The sequence below is a fragment of the Camelina sativa genome, chromosome 8 (genome assembly GCF_000633955.1).
Source record: "Camelina sativa cultivar DH55 chromosome 8, Cs, whole genome shotgun sequence".
Taxonomy (NCBI): Eukaryota; Viridiplantae; Streptophyta; class Magnoliopsida; order Brassicales; family Brassicaceae; genus Camelina; species Camelina sativa.
Genome location: NC_025692.1, coordinates 20,362,268 through 20,377,799, shown reverse-complemented (window position 1 = coordinate 20,377,799; position 15,532 = coordinate 20,362,268). Strand labels below are relative to the sequence as shown.

Sequence of the window (15,532 nt, the reverse complement as noted above, 5' to 3'; positions counted from 1 at the left end):
AATTTCTCCTATGCCATTCTTCGGAAGGCGGATGAAGCTCTAATTCTCGAAGTAGAAGACCAGCAGCATCAGCTCCTCTTGGGCGAGGCATGTTCTGTTTTTACGGCAAATTATCTTATGAGAAACCAGAAATAGATATCTAAGAATATCACAGAATACCTTAGATACTGTTGCTGTAAAACACAGAATACCTGCATATGTGGTCCAAGAGCTGCTTCTACCACCTCGGGCAACACAGTGTAATTTCCATCAATATAATGCAGTCGAACTTGGATGTTTCCACTACCTACCTGAGAGCCAGGTAAGGGATGCGCAAGACTAGATGTTCGCTTGCAGAGATCCATTAGTATATGGAAAAGAACTCTCACCTGGAAGTTCAGAAGTATACCTTGTCATTACAAGAAAATTTCTAGATTATTGTACCATTAACATGGCAATGTTTTCATCGTTTCAAAATCTACGAAGTCACTACTCTTGAGGTAGAAAACAAAATGATTCCACGGATAATTGTATAAGAGTAAAGAGGACACAGGAATACAGGTGCCAACCTCCTCAAAAGTATATCCTTGACCGGCATTCCCAGAACCCATCTTTGTTGTACGAGCAGAATTTTCGTCAATCCCTTTCACTCCAGCACCCAACTGAGAGCCCCGGAATCCCTGGGCTTCCTCTATCCTGTTCACAGCCGGAGTTGGTTTAGCAGAGTTGACCTCTTCCGACTTGCTGGTAGCACCCGTTTGAAGTTTTTGTGAACTAACATCAGCATTTCGCTGGGGAAATCGTGACAACCGCTGGAAATAACAGAAGAGCAACAGCTGGCATAACCGATGAAGGAAATGACAGTCCCCAATGAGTCGAACAGCAGGCGTTCCTGGAAATGTTCCTGTATTGATGCTTATTGGCATGAAGGTAGCTGAACCACTGATTGGATTTGCAGTAGAGTTTGGTACTCCATCATTCGAGCTACTAATTTTCGCTATGGCACCCTGCATCCAAGCTTGCATTTGTGTGCTTCCGCTGGAGTTTGTGGTAGTCGTAGTAGGTTGGCCTGCTGCATGATATAGTGACTCGTCAGGACTGTACATATAAGAGTTGGGATATACCTCAACTGCATCCATAGAACTAGAAGAGATATGTCAAGTCCAACAACAAAGATAACCAGTTGTACCTCCCATAACGTACGTAGAAAAATAGCTGGACAATACGCTATTGTTTACAGAGATGACAAATATCTAGACTTCAGAAGCTCATCTCATATTCATTAATTCTAGAACAAAACCTGTGATTCCTATAATTACCAACTCGCAAGGGAATGAAAATTTCTACCGCTATGCCATTTTCAACCCCCCTCTTGTCATGCTGGAGCAAATTAGACACGAAAAATTCAATGGCATACTCACCCTGAATTGTTGCAAGAGATGATGCATTTTGCGTGGGAGTGGTAACTACGTTGCGATTACTGCCAGTTCCAGCAGAAGCAGCATGGCTCGCAAGAGTCCGACAAAAACTCGCATAGCGCCTTAAACGTGTAATGAAATGAGAAGCAAGATCAAGAACAGCATCTACATAAGCCTGTAAAAGAAGCGGAACAGGAATTAAGAGTACAGAAAATTTTGCAACAGGAACCAAACTTGTGTATAAAGATAGTGTATTGTCTGTTTCATATTCAATGATATTGAGATCTTTGATCAGAAAATAAAGGTCGACTACACAGTTTTCTAATTTAAATTGTCTTCAAATAGTGCCCAAGTAACCAAATCTAATACACGTACAACATGTGTTGGCTGATTTTTGAATATACATCAGGCAAACTAACACAGCAAAGAGTAACAACTCTTTAAATGAAAACACAGCATGAAACCTCCCCAGTTCATGATCCTTAAATTTCCATATATCATAAAAGAAAAAACCTAGAACATAAAAGAAAAAACCTAGAACATGATCCTTAGACGTGGAGGCAGAGATACCTGAATACTTGAAACAAGAGCAGGATCGACAGCCATTGCCTCAGGATTGATGCCTGATATTGTCTCCCCATCTGCTCGCCATGGCTCAAAAACCAACGCCGAAGGGTTCACAAGAGCTGATTCGATTCCTTTGCCAAGCATGTCCAACAACAACCTTGCTTGCATATCTAAAACCATTGCACGAACTTCTTGAGCATTGGTTCCTTCAAGTAACCGACATTTGATCCTGTCAAGGTTCTGAAAACCATAAAAACGCAACTTATTACCAAACAGTGCAACAAACCTAAATGGAAAGAAAGCAAAATTAAATTAAAAAAAAAAAACACAAAGAACCGCAATAGACTGCCAAGATTTTGTTCAGCGTCTANTTCTAATTTAAATTGTCTTCAAATAGTGCCCAAGTAACCAAATCTAATACACGTACAACATGTGTTGGCTGATTTTTGAATATACATCAGGCAAACTAACACAGCAAAGAGTAACAACTCTTTAAATGAAAACACAGCATGAAACCTCCCCAGTTCATGATCCTTAAATTTCCATATATCATAAAAGAAAAAACCTAGAACATAAAAGAAAAAACCTAGAACATGATCCTTAGACGTGGAGGCAGAGATACCTGAATACTTGAAACAAGAGCAGGATCGACAGCCATTGCCTCAGGATTGATGCCTGATATTGTCTCCCCATCTGCTCGCCATGGCTCAAAAACCAACGCCGAAGGGTTCACAAGAGCTGATTCGATTCCTTTGCCAAGCATGTCCAACAACAACCTTGCTTGCATATCTAAAACCATTGCACGAACTTCTTGAGCATTGGTTCCTTCAAGTAACCGACATTTGATCCTGTCAAGGTTCTGAAAACCATAAAAACGCAACTTATTACCAAACAGTGCAACAAACCTAAATGGAAAGAAAGCAAAATTAAATTAAAAAAAAAAAACACAAAGAACCGCAATAGACTGCCAAGATTTTGTTCAGCGTCTAAGAATCAGTCAATCAGATGCATTGTATCCATATTGGCTACTCATATAATCCAATATCAGATTAACTACAGGCAGTTGTTCTTTATTTTTTAAAAAAATGTGTATTGATAAAAGAACAGATGAACGATCTGAACAGATTCACAAATAGGCTCTGCATGCACATGGAATAGAGTAGCTTTATTATAAAAGCCCAAAAGAAAAAAGGTTTTATAAAGACATAATGGACGGTCCGCGATGCAAACAGTTCAGACATTTAGAAATGAGAAAAGATAAAAGAGTTGGTATGGGTTTAGAAAAACATACAGGTCCATATTGTTGTCTGTGCTGCGTTGAAGGAAGGGAGTGGAAATCAGCATCCATGACAGCAATCACGCTGTTCAGTGAAACTGTAATCATCAAGAAAAAGAAACACATCATCCGATGCTTCCAGCCGTATATTATTCAAACAAGACAGTATAACATTTCAACCACTATGCTCCTTAAAGGTTATATCACTCAAAATTAAGTTTAAAGCAAGATTTAAAAAAACATAGAGAAAAGGTTCTTTGAACGATACTCAGCCATTAAAAACCAGAACTTATTCCGAAACTAAAATATAAACGATCATTTTCTAAGAAAATACAAATATAATGGCTGTTCCATAACTACAGATCAACTCATTTATGACTGTAGATAATAAAATACCATTCAAATAAAAATTCTTAGCACTAAAGTATACCTATCCCATCTTCTGCAGCACTCTGTGTACAGCCAACTGCATCCCACCAATCAACTCCGACCAAAAGACTCCACCAGAATCTGTTAAGAAAAAATGCAGAGTCATATCTCAAGTCACTATATAAGTTCCTTTGCAAGCGGACGCGGTAGACAATATATACCAGATATTACATACCTCTCAGCAATTGCACGCTCCCATGTCGATTGATCAACCTTTGATTGGTTACGTGGAAGAGCAGGAGGAAGAACACGGATGATTTTCAACATTGTGCAGTCCTTACCAGCATCATGCCATACAGACGCCGAACAACAGCTTGTTGGAGAAAATGCGGGTGCAGCAATTGCAGATCCAACATTTATTTGATAGTTTTCAACGGGTGAAAATGTTGGACCAGAAAAGATATGAACTCCACCACGAAGAAAAGCAATCGCAATTTCACCACCATGAGCAGAATAGACAATCCGCGCCAGCGTACGAATATCACTTGGCAAATCAAAAGGATCAAAAACAACCTTGTTAGCCTTGTAATCACCAGAATCAGGCTCCTTTTGTGCATNTTAAACAACATATTGAAGCCGTTGCGCTTCACCACCAAAAACCAAAAAAAAAAAACGAGATATGAGCATTTCTATATGATTCGCCAACAACTCAATGCAAACCGGAAAATGTTTATTCTATCATGGAAACGGTATGAGGTTCAGAGAGGGATACGAACAATACCTTCAACAATAACAACTGCTATCACTGACCCACCACGAGTTGGATCAAAAGCAACAGCAGTAACTCCTGATCCCCATGTTGTGGTTGCTGCAGACTGAGCTGCAGCCTCTGGACTTACATAAGCAGAAAAATTGGATACCGGTGAGCAACTTAGCAATATAGCATCACTAGAATCTTGATCTGTATGCTTCTTCCCTTGCTTTATCTCGGATATCAAATATTCTTGCCAGCTGAACAAGTAAGCAGCTAAAGGAGCAAAGCCTGTCCAAGAAGAAGAACTAAGGGATGGTGGCACACGACTGCCTGTAGAGATTTTTGGAGTTGCCTGAAGTCCATTTCCAGGGCCAGGGGTCACCTCCCATACTACAATTGTTGAGGGGTTTACGATTGGAACTCCTGCTACATGCATGGCACCACTGTCCGTTATAATAGCATCAGCAGCCATTATTCCACTAGGTCCTGCACCTAAAAGACCTTTCTTTGTACTAAACCACTTTGGTGTAGTGCCTCCCTGGTTAGAAGGCCACTGGGACCAATGAAGTTGAACAGAGCCGGATGAGAAAACAGAGCATACACAGAGAAAGTTGGGCCACCGAGCTGCAATAAATGGTCAAGAAGCAGAACCGTCACAGAACGTGGAGGAAAATGCACTAATGTCATACCATGTTGCATTGATCTTGACACATATAAATACATACACACACATTTATATATATATATATATATATATGTATGTATGTCAAAGAAACTGACATAATTAAGTGCATAGTTCTAAATATATCGTCAAAAAGTGAGCCATGAAAGGTGAGTAGAAGTAAACCTGAGCTTTCAGAGCTCTGCGAGAGAAATTTCTCCTCGAAAGTTGACTTTGCATTCGTACCAGAACTTGGCTTGGAGGACAACCACCTATACTGATTTTCAATATAGGAAAAACAAACAGAATAAATTCACTAGGATAAAACTAGAGCAGTAAACCACGTGGCCAGAAAAAATATCATATTCGTCCTTCAGAACATATACTTAGCAATGGCAGTATCATCTATCCGTTACTCATTCCTTATGTGTTCATGCCGATCATTATAGAGATGCAAATTGGAAGATCTTTTAGGAGTCTAGTAATTTCGCAAAACAGAGAGTTGGGATTTCCAGGAAGTTGTGGTTTCTCCATCTCCGTTATTAATTTAATAAAATTGTGAATCGTGAATGCACAAACATGTCATGCATATGATAGAATGGCAGCTAAGTAAAACTTAAATTACATACTGGAGAAGCCCCCGTCAGCCACTTTGTAACAACGGCAATGTCCTGACGCCATTCATGCTCACACTGCCAGGAGGTAGCATCGTGCACTAGATTAGCCGAACCCTGCAACACCAATCCACACAAAAAGATCATCTGAGTGTGTTGGTAAAACATCTTGACACAAGTGCGACGGTTGAAAGAATAAGATACAGAAGAATTATAAAGGGTGAATAAATCAATAGTAAATCCCAGTGATCAGGAGCACTAACCTGAGTAGGCTGCGTCCAGATAGTTATCCGTCCATGAAAATTAGCAATGAGTAACGCACGAGGACAAGAAGTGGGAGACCATTCGATAAATTGGACAGAATCACGAGGAGAGTCTACACGTAAACAAAGATTACATAATAATCTGAATCAAAAACTCTAGTTACTAGTAGAGCAACCAAGTTCATAAATAAGCTAGTGATATCAAAAATACCTGCCACAACATTAAACACAGCACACTCAGTTGGGCGTTCAGGTATCATGATATGTATTGGGATCCAAAAAGGTGGATTTGCTTTCGAGCTGAAGCAGATGAGAAGAATTGATCATCTCTAAGAAATCTTCAAAATTACAGAAAGACATACAAAATTAACAAAAAAAAAAAAAAACAAACCTTGGAATCCTGGCACAGGTCTCGGAAGCACAAGCTATAGCATTCAATTTACCACACCAAGCAACAGCACTGACAAAAGAAAAGGAGAAAAAGTTGTAGGAACTGATGAATTTGCAAAGTGGAAATTATCAAAGGAGAAAGAGTAAAAACCTGAAGTTACGGCACAATTCAGGAACGCTCATCTTATGAAGCAAATTGGAATTGGGTTGCTTAAGCTTAACACAGAAAACAATAGCTGGACTCACAGGATCAACCTCCATGTTATTATTACTACTACTATCGTCCTCTTTCTCTAACGATTTCTCCTCAATTGGATCCGTAGAAACAGTCTCCTCCTGCTTCTGCTCTACTACTACTACTTGTTCTTCTTCTTCTTCCTCCACCTTAGAAGCTGGAGTCTCGACGTCTCCTCCACCGTTGTTATTACCCAAAGAAACTTCTTCTGGGATTTGTTGTTGATTCATGTCAGCGAGAATATATAAAACAAAACCCTAACTTTAATAGGAAAAAATCAGAGAAAAAGAGAGAGAGAGAGAGTGACAAAAAAAAAGTCGCGATTGAAGGCGACAGAAAGCACTGTTGCGTTAGAAAGAGAGAGAAAGTGACGAAACTGCGAGTGGGGTTTTTTAACGAGAGAGACTGACTTAGTGCGGAGATAATTCCAAAAAAAAACAACACCAAAGACCAAAGTCAAAATCAAAATCACGAAAAATTCAATTTTGATTTTTTAGGGTTTCAGTCACACAGTTCGTCCCTCGCCGGGAAAGAGAAGAGAAGAGAGAAAAAAAAAAAAACTCGGTGAAAGTGAATCCGCAAACGACTCTTCTCTCTATTTTTTTATTACCTCTCTTTTTTCTGTGTTTTGCAATTTTACCCCTTTTTAAAAAAAAAAATCGTTTTAGATCTAATAAAAGAGAAGTACTCTGTTAAAGCTGATGTATCGCCGCTAGAGAACTTGAGACACATTTAGCAAAAAAACCTTTAAATTTTCTACTTAATTACATTAATATACCATTATATTTCCATAAAAAAATAAATAACTGAATAATTATTATTAATTAGATATGTCATCAATTCTCACACAAATTTAAATATCACATATTAAAACTAATTAAATAATTACATACTATTTTAAGTCAAAATTTCACTAAAATTTACTTACAAATATACAAGTCAAAGTTATATTATTTTTAAAAAATCAATATAAAATATTAATTTTTTAAAATCAATATAAGTATAATATTCTAACAAGGTTATAAAAACATATAAAGTTAATAAAAATAAAGAATATATAACTTATTAAAACATATAACTTATTAACAAAATCATATAAAAAATATTATTTTTTATGTTAGTATTATTATCATAATAATTTAAATAACAAGCTTTCAATAGTTATTATAATTGATTATAATATATATATATATATATATATATATATTAATCCTGAATTATCTCCAATTCATTAAAGGAAACTTAATTCCCAATAAATATAGATTTATATATATATATATTCATAAATAAATATAAAAATGACAACACATTAGGGGATATCATGATATGTGATTATTTATATATATCTAAGTATGTAAACTAATTAATCTCAACATTTAGTATGATTATTCATTAAAAATGGAAATATTGATAACCGAATAGGAATATACGTTTTAATTGTACATTAATCTATGTACTATTAAAAAGGAATGAGACAATAACCATTATCATTATAGATATTAGATAAACTTAGTACCCAAAAAAATCATAATATATTTAAAATGAGTGATTATTAGATTATAAAAAATTGTTATAGTTACTCGATTAACCATAAATATAATAATTTGATTTTTAAAGAACACAAAATATATATTTCCATAAATTGTAACATTTTATAAATATTTCCTTTAACACAATGTATTCATACACGAATACGTTGATTTTGAAATTTCATTAATTTTTTCATAATGGTTTTTTTGGTAATAATCTGTTATTTATAGAAAATATTAACAAACTGACTAACTCAAAAAATTTAAATAGCCTAATCACAAATATTAAATCAATAAATTAGATTATCTTCAGAAAATTTAGTTTAGAATCCGATTGTTACTAACATATAATAAAATTAATTTAGTATATGTTTTTATGGTTACATAAGAAACATGCAAAATTGTTATGATTACAAAATAAAACATAAGAGATATGAATTTGATTTTTAAACAACCCAAAATACATGCTGCAATAAATAGTAACATTTAATCAATATTTTCTCTTACACATTTAAATATTTCACGGGTGAAACATATTTTTTACACGAAAAAACGCAGCTTTGAATAAATAAATAAAAGTTTTAGTTACATATTATGTTTGACACAAACAAATATTAGTTCTAGAATAGTAATTTTACTTATAATAATTTTTTTTAAATCGATTTATCCCGTAAATAGTGCGGGTTGTTACCTAGTGTACGTTGTTGGCATATATTGTTGTCGTCCTTCATTCAGACAAATTTTTTAAATAATGACAAATGTTTGGATAAATTGTTCATATGATATTATGATTAATTTATCAAGTTTTCAAATATTTGTTTCAAAATGAAATAAGGGTGTTTTGTCCGGATTTTTTTGTTAAAAAAAAAGGGATTGTAAAATTCGGTGTTTTGTTAATCTTGTTTCAAACATCCTAATTAGTTAATAACAAAGATATAAATGTTGTGAACCAAAATAACAATGACATAAATGTTGTGAACCGGATTTTGGCATCAGCTCCGGCTACTAGTCAAACCGGTCGGTCCGGTTTTTAAAACATTGGAACGGCTTCTCTCACACGATCAAAGATCCTTTTTTTTTTAATAAACATCGTTCGTCTCTTTTGAGTCCATCTTCTCCCTCAAATTTGCTTCTTCGTTAAGGGATACCCAAAACTCAAAAAAGACTACCTGAGAGATCGAAAGCAACCATGGCGGGTCGTTACGGATCGCAGGTCACGACGATGACTGTGACCAATACTCCGTCCGCAGATCTAGCTTTTACTAACCTCGCTTACTGCTCCTCTTCCGATCTCCGTCAGTTCTCTGTTCCCGGCTCCGATCTCTTCCTCGCCAACGTTGCCGATAGCTTCATTCTATCTCTATGATATCCTTTTCTGTTGTTTCGATTTCGCGTTTCGTTTTTTTTTTCACATTGCATTGCGATTGTAACGAGTTGATTGTGCATTTGAAATGGTCTGATTTTTTTTTTGTAATTACTGCTAAAATTATGAAATCGGTCTTGGAATTTCGAATCTCAGCCTTAGGAATGACCTATGAGCGTAGTACTAGTCATTAGTTTTGAGGTATAATTTTGGATTAATTTTGTTATCATGGATGATTTAATAAAATCTGTGCTCCTTTCGTGTTTAAAAATGTTAAACGTGTTCCTTGTGAACTTAACTGGTAATTACTGGACATGGAAGCATCCGTGATGGAAACATTGCTCTGAATGCTATTCAAAGGCGTCATGCTAGAGTTTCTACTGGTGATATGGTATCTGTTAGCAGGTAATTTTCATACAGTTTGTTGTTTTTTATCATCATCATCTTCTGGCCTGAAGACGTTTTTTTCTTTTCTAAATATTGTCTTGTTGTTTCAGATTTGTGCCTCCTGAAAATTTTGATTTGGCTATGCTGACGCTCGAGTTGGAATTTGTAAAGAAAGGGACTAAAAGCGAGCAGGTTTGTTTGATATTGATATGATATGTTTCTTGGGATATTTGTAGGCCTTGTGTTTGAAATCAACCTCTCTGTACAATATTGCTTCACAGGTTGATGCTGCTCTCCTCTCAACACAACTAAAGAGGAAATACACCAACCAGGTAGAAAGATTATTGTTATGCCGTCTCTGGCTTTGTTAAGTGTTTTGGTTTCTAAAGATTCATGCGTCTCATGCTGTGGTTTAAGCATGCAAATGAGTGAAACAATGATTTTTAAATTTGAAGGTCTATATAAACAGATTAGCTGTGGTCTATATCAACAGATTAGCTGGTTAGATTTTCAATTGAAGCAATGTGTACATGGAACTTGTCATTCACAATATTTTTCTACTGAAGTATTGGGGTTAGGTGACCATTCTGAAAATCCTGTTATAGTCGGCTTAAGGTTATTCACTCATGTGTTTCTATGATCTGTGGTATCATTTATATGGTTATTCCTTTAGATCCTCACAAAATCATATAGGTTCTAATTTATTGAACCAATATACACACTGCTTCAGGTCTTGACTGTAGGCCAGAAAGCGACATTTGAGTATCATGGAACTAATTACATTCTTACGGTCAATCGAGCGGATGTGGAGGGTCTGGATCAATCGAAAGGCATCGAAAGAGGGATGCTCTCCCAAGATACGTATATTGTGTTTGAAGCATCAAACGCAAGTGGCATAAAGGTCTGATTTTTATATGTTTTCTATTGTTGTGTTGTTGAATCCGTTACTCTAGGAACTCCTATTTAATGTTGGTTCAGTATTACATTTAAAATAGCAAATATAATATCATATCTGATGCTTGCTATTTTGTGGAAACAGATGTGGATTGCTAGTTTGTATCATATTTTTTAAACTTGTATGTTCTTATGCAGATTGTCAACCAACGAGAAGCTGCTAGCAGCAATATATTCAAACATAAGGAATTCAACCTTGAGTCGTTGGGCATAGGTGGTCTGGGTGCTGAGTTTGCTGATATATTTAGAAGAGCTTTTGCTTCTCGTGTATTTCCTCCTCATGTCACCAGCAGGTTTCTTATTCATTTCTTAAGCAAGTTTTAGACTGTCTTTGTATATATATTCCTTCCTAAGTTTATCTTTGTTGATCGTGCAGACTGGGAATAAAGCATGTTAAAGGAATGCTTCTTTTCGGACCTCCTGGTACTGGCAAAACCCTTATGGCACGGCAAATTGGAAAGATGCTCAATGGAAAGGATCCAAAGGTATTTCTGATTTACGTAATATTCTCTCAAGAAGAGTTATGATAACTTACAAGCTTGTAGTCCCTAATTTCATTGTATGTTGTTATCCAGGATTTCTGTTTTTGTTCCAGAATTCTAAATGTTTAATGCTTCTGTGGTTCTTTTGCTTGCATTATAGATTGTTAATGGTCCTGAGGTGCTGAGTAAGTTTGTTGGTGAGACAGAAAAGAATGTAAGAGACTTATTTGCTGATGCTGAACAAGACCAGAAGACCCTTGGTAAGGAAATTTTGTTTTTCCTGATCTGTGCTTTTGTGTTTTTTTTGCCTATCCATAATTGAGCACTCTTATTTTCTTTCTCAGGTGATGCTAGTGAGTTGCATGTCATTATTTTTGATGAAATTGACGCTATTTGTAAGGTACACGACTTTAGCTTCTTCCACTTTTGAATTTCTAGGCTATTTGCTTAAATTTTTGACGACAATTCCTATTAATTCTGGGTAATAGATCTTGCTTCTGACTCTGTGCTGTGACTATATTTTGCTTTGAGGTTAAAAAAATAATTTTCATGGGATCTGCTGCTTATCTGAGGTTAAACAATAAATTAAAAATCGTATGCTTTGTGATTTTCAGTCAAGAGGCTCCACAAGAGATGGCACAGGTGTCCATGATAGTATTGTAAACCAGCTTTTAACAAAGGTTAGTCAAAGATCAAGCTATTGTCTTGTCGGAAATTTTACGGATGCGGCTATTGGCTAACACTTTTTTCCAGATAGATGGTGTGGAGGCCTTAAACAATGTCTTGCTTATTGGAATGACAAACAGAAAGGATTTGCTTGATGAAGCTCTTTTAAGGTATCTCTATCATTTTGCTAATAGATAGTGCTGCCGTTTTTTAAGGTTTTGAAGCTGTTTTTATATCTGAGTTTTGTTTCTTTTTTCATTTGAGAATGAGTGTAGTACATATGAATTTAGACTTTTAGTTTTTGGACTATAGGCCTGGAAGATTGGAGGTTCAGGTTGAGATAAGTCTTCCTGATGAAGCTGGGCGTCTACAAATTCTTCAGATTCATACAAACAAGATGAAGGAAAATTCGTTTCTTGGTCATGATATCAATCTCCAAGAGCTTGGTATGACTTCATAAATTATAGTTGTTCAAATCATGGAATGTTTGGTAGACCTTTTTTGTAAACCAATTCACTGAATGGCAAATTTTGTATTAGGAAGACCTAAGAATTCTGTCTTTATATTTGGACTAGCTACTAACTAGCATAAATGTGTATCTGACGTGATTTATAAATATTGTCTGCCAGCTGCTCGAACGAAAAATTACAGTGGCGCTGAGCTTGAAGGTGTTGTTAAAAGTGCTACATCATATGCATTAAACAGACAATTAAGCATGGATGATCTTACAAAACCTGTGGAAGAAGAGAATATCAAGATCACTATGGAGGATTTTCTCCATGCAATCTATGAAGTTCAGCCTGCATTTGGAGCCTCCACAGATGACCTGGAACGATGCAGGTAATTTTCTTTAATAAGTGTGTGTCGGTCTGGACGATTTGGGAATAGTTCTTGATAGGATGGGCCTCTTGCACACAGATATGCTGATATTAGTTTCGAAGCCAAACTTAATTCTCGTCTTCCCCGTGAGTCATGCTCAGTTCGCATTACTGAGTTTAATTACCTAGGGCCTTCTTTTTTATCTCTTTAAGCAATTTCAATGGATTTCTGAAATTTTAAATAATGGGTGACTTTAGGCAAAGTTTCATTTCACAGTTTGTAAATAAAGGAATCGTGTCTAGTATTATTGTTTGCTTATTCGTAATTCCTCAAATATTACTCCTATAGTTTCTTTTGTTTCTGCCTAATTCATTTGTGTTTCCAGTGACCACTTGCAAATCATGTACTGCATTTACTTCTGGATTTTTTATTTGCCAGTGACTTAGTTTTGACAATTCTGACATGTGTGTAGACTCAATGGAATGGTTGATTCTGGTGATCGGCATAATCACATTTACAAAAGAGCTATGCTTCTAGTCGAGCAAGTTAAAGTTAGTACTAGAAGTCCTCTAGTCACTTGCCTTCTCGAGGGGCCCAGTGGAAGGTGTCTTCCATAGTTTATATAACCCGCAAATTTTTTTGGCTTGCTAATTGTTAAACTATTTTTCTGGACAGTGGGAAAACTGCCTTAGCTGCCACTGTTGGTATTGATAGTGACTTCCCTTATGTGAAAATAGTAAGTATGCATCTTTATTCGTGCAATATATTAGATGTTTCCACCTTTTCTCTTTCTATGCTATTAACTTGCTAATTTGTAGGTCTCTGCGGAAACTATGATCGGTCTTTCTGAGAGCACAAAATGTGCTCACATTGTCAAGGTTTGTCCTCTGGAAACACTCTAGTTCTTGTTATTATGTTGCTCTGTCCACTGATAATCGATTTTGGTCTGAATGCCACTAGGTCTTTGAGGATGCATATAAATCACCAATGAGCATCATTATCCTCGACGACATTGAAAGGTTATTACCTGCTGTTTGTGTTTGTTCAGAACTTTGCTCAACAATCTTTTAGCATTGTGGGTAGTTTCTTCTGCGCGGTACTTAAATTTCTGATATTGCAGATTGTTGGAATACGTAGCAATTGGTCCTCGTTTTTCAAACATAATTTCACAGACGCTGATGGTCCTTCTCAAACGACTTCCTCCTAAGGTGCGTTGTTAGCCATTTTGTTATTTCTTATCCATCTTCTTTTATGTTTGATCACCGTAAGTTAATTTCTTACAGTGGAACATCTCTAATATGGTAAAATCTTTGTTGGCAGGGGAAGAAACTTCTCGTCTTTGGGACAACAAGTGAACTAACCTTCTTAGATTCTGTTGGTATCTGTGATTCCTTCTCTGTCACTTACTCTGTTCCGACATTGAAAACGGAGGACGCAAAGAAGGTAAATGCTCTTTAGCAACACAATTCCTTCGTCATATATGGACTTTTGAACTGGTTTTTCCAGTTTCACGCTTTGTAAAGTTCACCATCCGCTAACATGATTAGAATTTTCTCAACCATGATAAATACTCTCGAGTCTTTTCTAACATTGCCCATCAATCCCGATTCTTGAGCTGGTTAAATTCTCAGTTGTTTTTCTTCCTTTTGTTTTTGTGCTTCAGGTGCTACAACAGCTTAACCTCTTCTCAGAGGATGATGTCGATGCAGCTGCAGAGGCTCTCAATGACGTAAGTGTTCTCCTTCTCCACACGGAAATAAAACAGACTAATACCCGTTAAACTATATTTTGTTTGTTAATAATCTTAACAATGGTTATACTTTTCGCACGCAGATGCCAATCAAGAAGCTTTACATGCTATTAGAGATGGCTGCGCAAGGAGAACACGGGGGATCTGCAGAAGCTATCTATGCTGGGAGAGAGAAAATCAAGATCACTCATTTCTTTGATTGCCTACAAGACATCATTCGATTCTAAAAACTTCCAACATATACGTCTTTATCCCTTGCTTCCTTGGCTTGACCTTTTCAAGATATTCTCTTTGAGCTTCTTTAAATCCATCTTGGTTTTGTTTTGGAACCAAATTTGACCCTCGGATTTTTGTTTTCTGGTGGAGGAATGGAACTGAGAAGGGCTTTGAATATGATGCTGTATTTATCCTTTCGCTTTCTTTTTGTGGCTGAAACACGATGTCTTTGATTTTAGTTATTAACTCGTGGTTGGTTTGGCTCCTGTATTCCACTCAATATGATGGTCCATCTGCCTAGTGGTATGTCCTTGTGCATCTTAACGACCACTAAGTGCTATGTTCGTTCCCCTTTTGGACTCGTCATGCGCCTTATAGATTTGGGACAGCTAGAAACATAGACTCGCATTTTTTCACACTTTTCATGATCTCGATTGTCGACAATTGCCTTGCCTATTCATCCTCTCAATTGTGATCTCTCCACGATTGAGATCTCCTTTTAAAGATGCAAACCTTGCTAAAAAAAATGACCGGAACTTTATAGTTTATAACGACTAGGGGTTGTGCAAGTCAACTTGGTGTAGATAGTAACAACTCACATGCACAGCATTCAATCTTCTTTGCAAGCTCTATAGATCAGAATTCTTGTTTCGTTGACAAATTATACAAAAGTTAGATTAACAATATATATATGTAACATTTATCTATTTATTAACCAACAGTTTTCAATTTTATTTCATTCTAGAATACATATTCCAGTTAGGAGATTTAAACCTGCAAGAAAGCTAAAAGACAAACGTGAGTTCAACATATAAGATGAAATCTAAGATTGTATATTTG

General features: G+C 36.2%; 2 protein-coding genes across 2 annotated transcripts in view; one reads left to right on the top strand and one right to left on the bottom strand.

The window, feature by feature from the left end:
• LOC104709732 (mediator of RNA polymerase II transcription subunit 16-like) overlaps nucleotides 1-7,095 on the bottom strand; it is an 8,998-nt gene extending 1,903 nt beyond the window's left edge. The window contains exons 1-13 of the mRNA XM_010426296.2: nucleotides 6,443-7,095; nucleotides 6,293-6,361; nucleotides 6,113-6,201; nucleotides 5,902-6,014; nucleotides 5,654-5,755; nucleotides 5,211-5,301; nucleotides 4,391-4,987; nucleotides 3,845-4,220; nucleotides 3,671-3,750; nucleotides 3,256-3,338; nucleotides 2,587-2,823; nucleotides 1,401-1,572; nucleotides 549-1,051 (exon numbers count right to left, since the gene is read on the bottom strand). Of these exons, the coding sequence (XP_010424598.1) occupies nucleotides 549-1,051; nucleotides 1,401-1,572; nucleotides 2,587-2,823; nucleotides 3,256-3,338; nucleotides 3,671-3,750; nucleotides 3,845-4,220; nucleotides 4,391-4,987; nucleotides 5,211-5,301; nucleotides 5,654-5,755; nucleotides 5,902-6,014; nucleotides 6,113-6,201; nucleotides 6,293-6,361; nucleotides 6,443-6,756 (2,826 nt within the window). The 5' untranslated portion in view covers nucleotides 6,757-7,095. The remainder of the gene's footprint in view (nucleotides 1-548; nucleotides 1,052-1,400; nucleotides 1,573-2,586; nucleotides 2,824-3,255; nucleotides 3,339-3,670; nucleotides 3,751-3,844; nucleotides 4,221-4,390; nucleotides 4,988-5,210; nucleotides 5,302-5,653; nucleotides 5,756-5,901; nucleotides 6,015-6,112; nucleotides 6,202-6,292; nucleotides 6,362-6,442) is intronic.
• On the top strand, nucleotides 9,131-14,992 carry LOC104707647 (vesicle-fusing ATPase). The gene is made up of 21 exons (XM_010424032.2): nucleotides 9,131-9,420; nucleotides 9,728-9,823; nucleotides 9,916-9,997; nucleotides 10,087-10,137; nucleotides 10,536-10,706; nucleotides 10,898-11,052; nucleotides 11,136-11,244; nucleotides 11,402-11,501; nucleotides 11,586-11,641; nucleotides 11,856-11,921; nucleotides 11,995-12,077; nucleotides 12,220-12,353; nucleotides 12,537-12,747; nucleotides 13,199-13,330; nucleotides 13,402-13,462; nucleotides 13,545-13,604; nucleotides 13,687-13,745; nucleotides 13,847-13,934; nucleotides 14,047-14,169; nucleotides 14,390-14,455; nucleotides 14,560-14,992. The coding sequence occupies exons 1-21, from the start codon at nucleotides 9,245-9,247 to the stop codon at nucleotides 14,701-14,703; spliced, it is 2,223 nt and encodes a 740-aa protein (XP_010422334.1). The 5' UTR covers nucleotides 9,131-9,244; the 3' UTR covers nucleotides 14,704-14,992.

Coding starts and splice junctions, on each gene's coding strand:
- LOC104707647 (XM_010424032.2), top strand. CDS start 9,245: ATGGCGGGTCGTTACGGATCGCAGGTCACGACGATGACTGTGACCAAT. Junction 9,998..10,086: donor AAGGGACTAAAAGCGAGCAG/GTTTGTTTGATA, acceptor ATTGCTTCACAG/GTTGATGCTGCTCTCCTCTC. Junction 13,935..14,046: donor TCAAACGACTTCCTCCTAAG/GTGCGTTGTTAG, acceptor CTTTGTTGGCAG/GGGAAGAAACTTCTCGTCTT.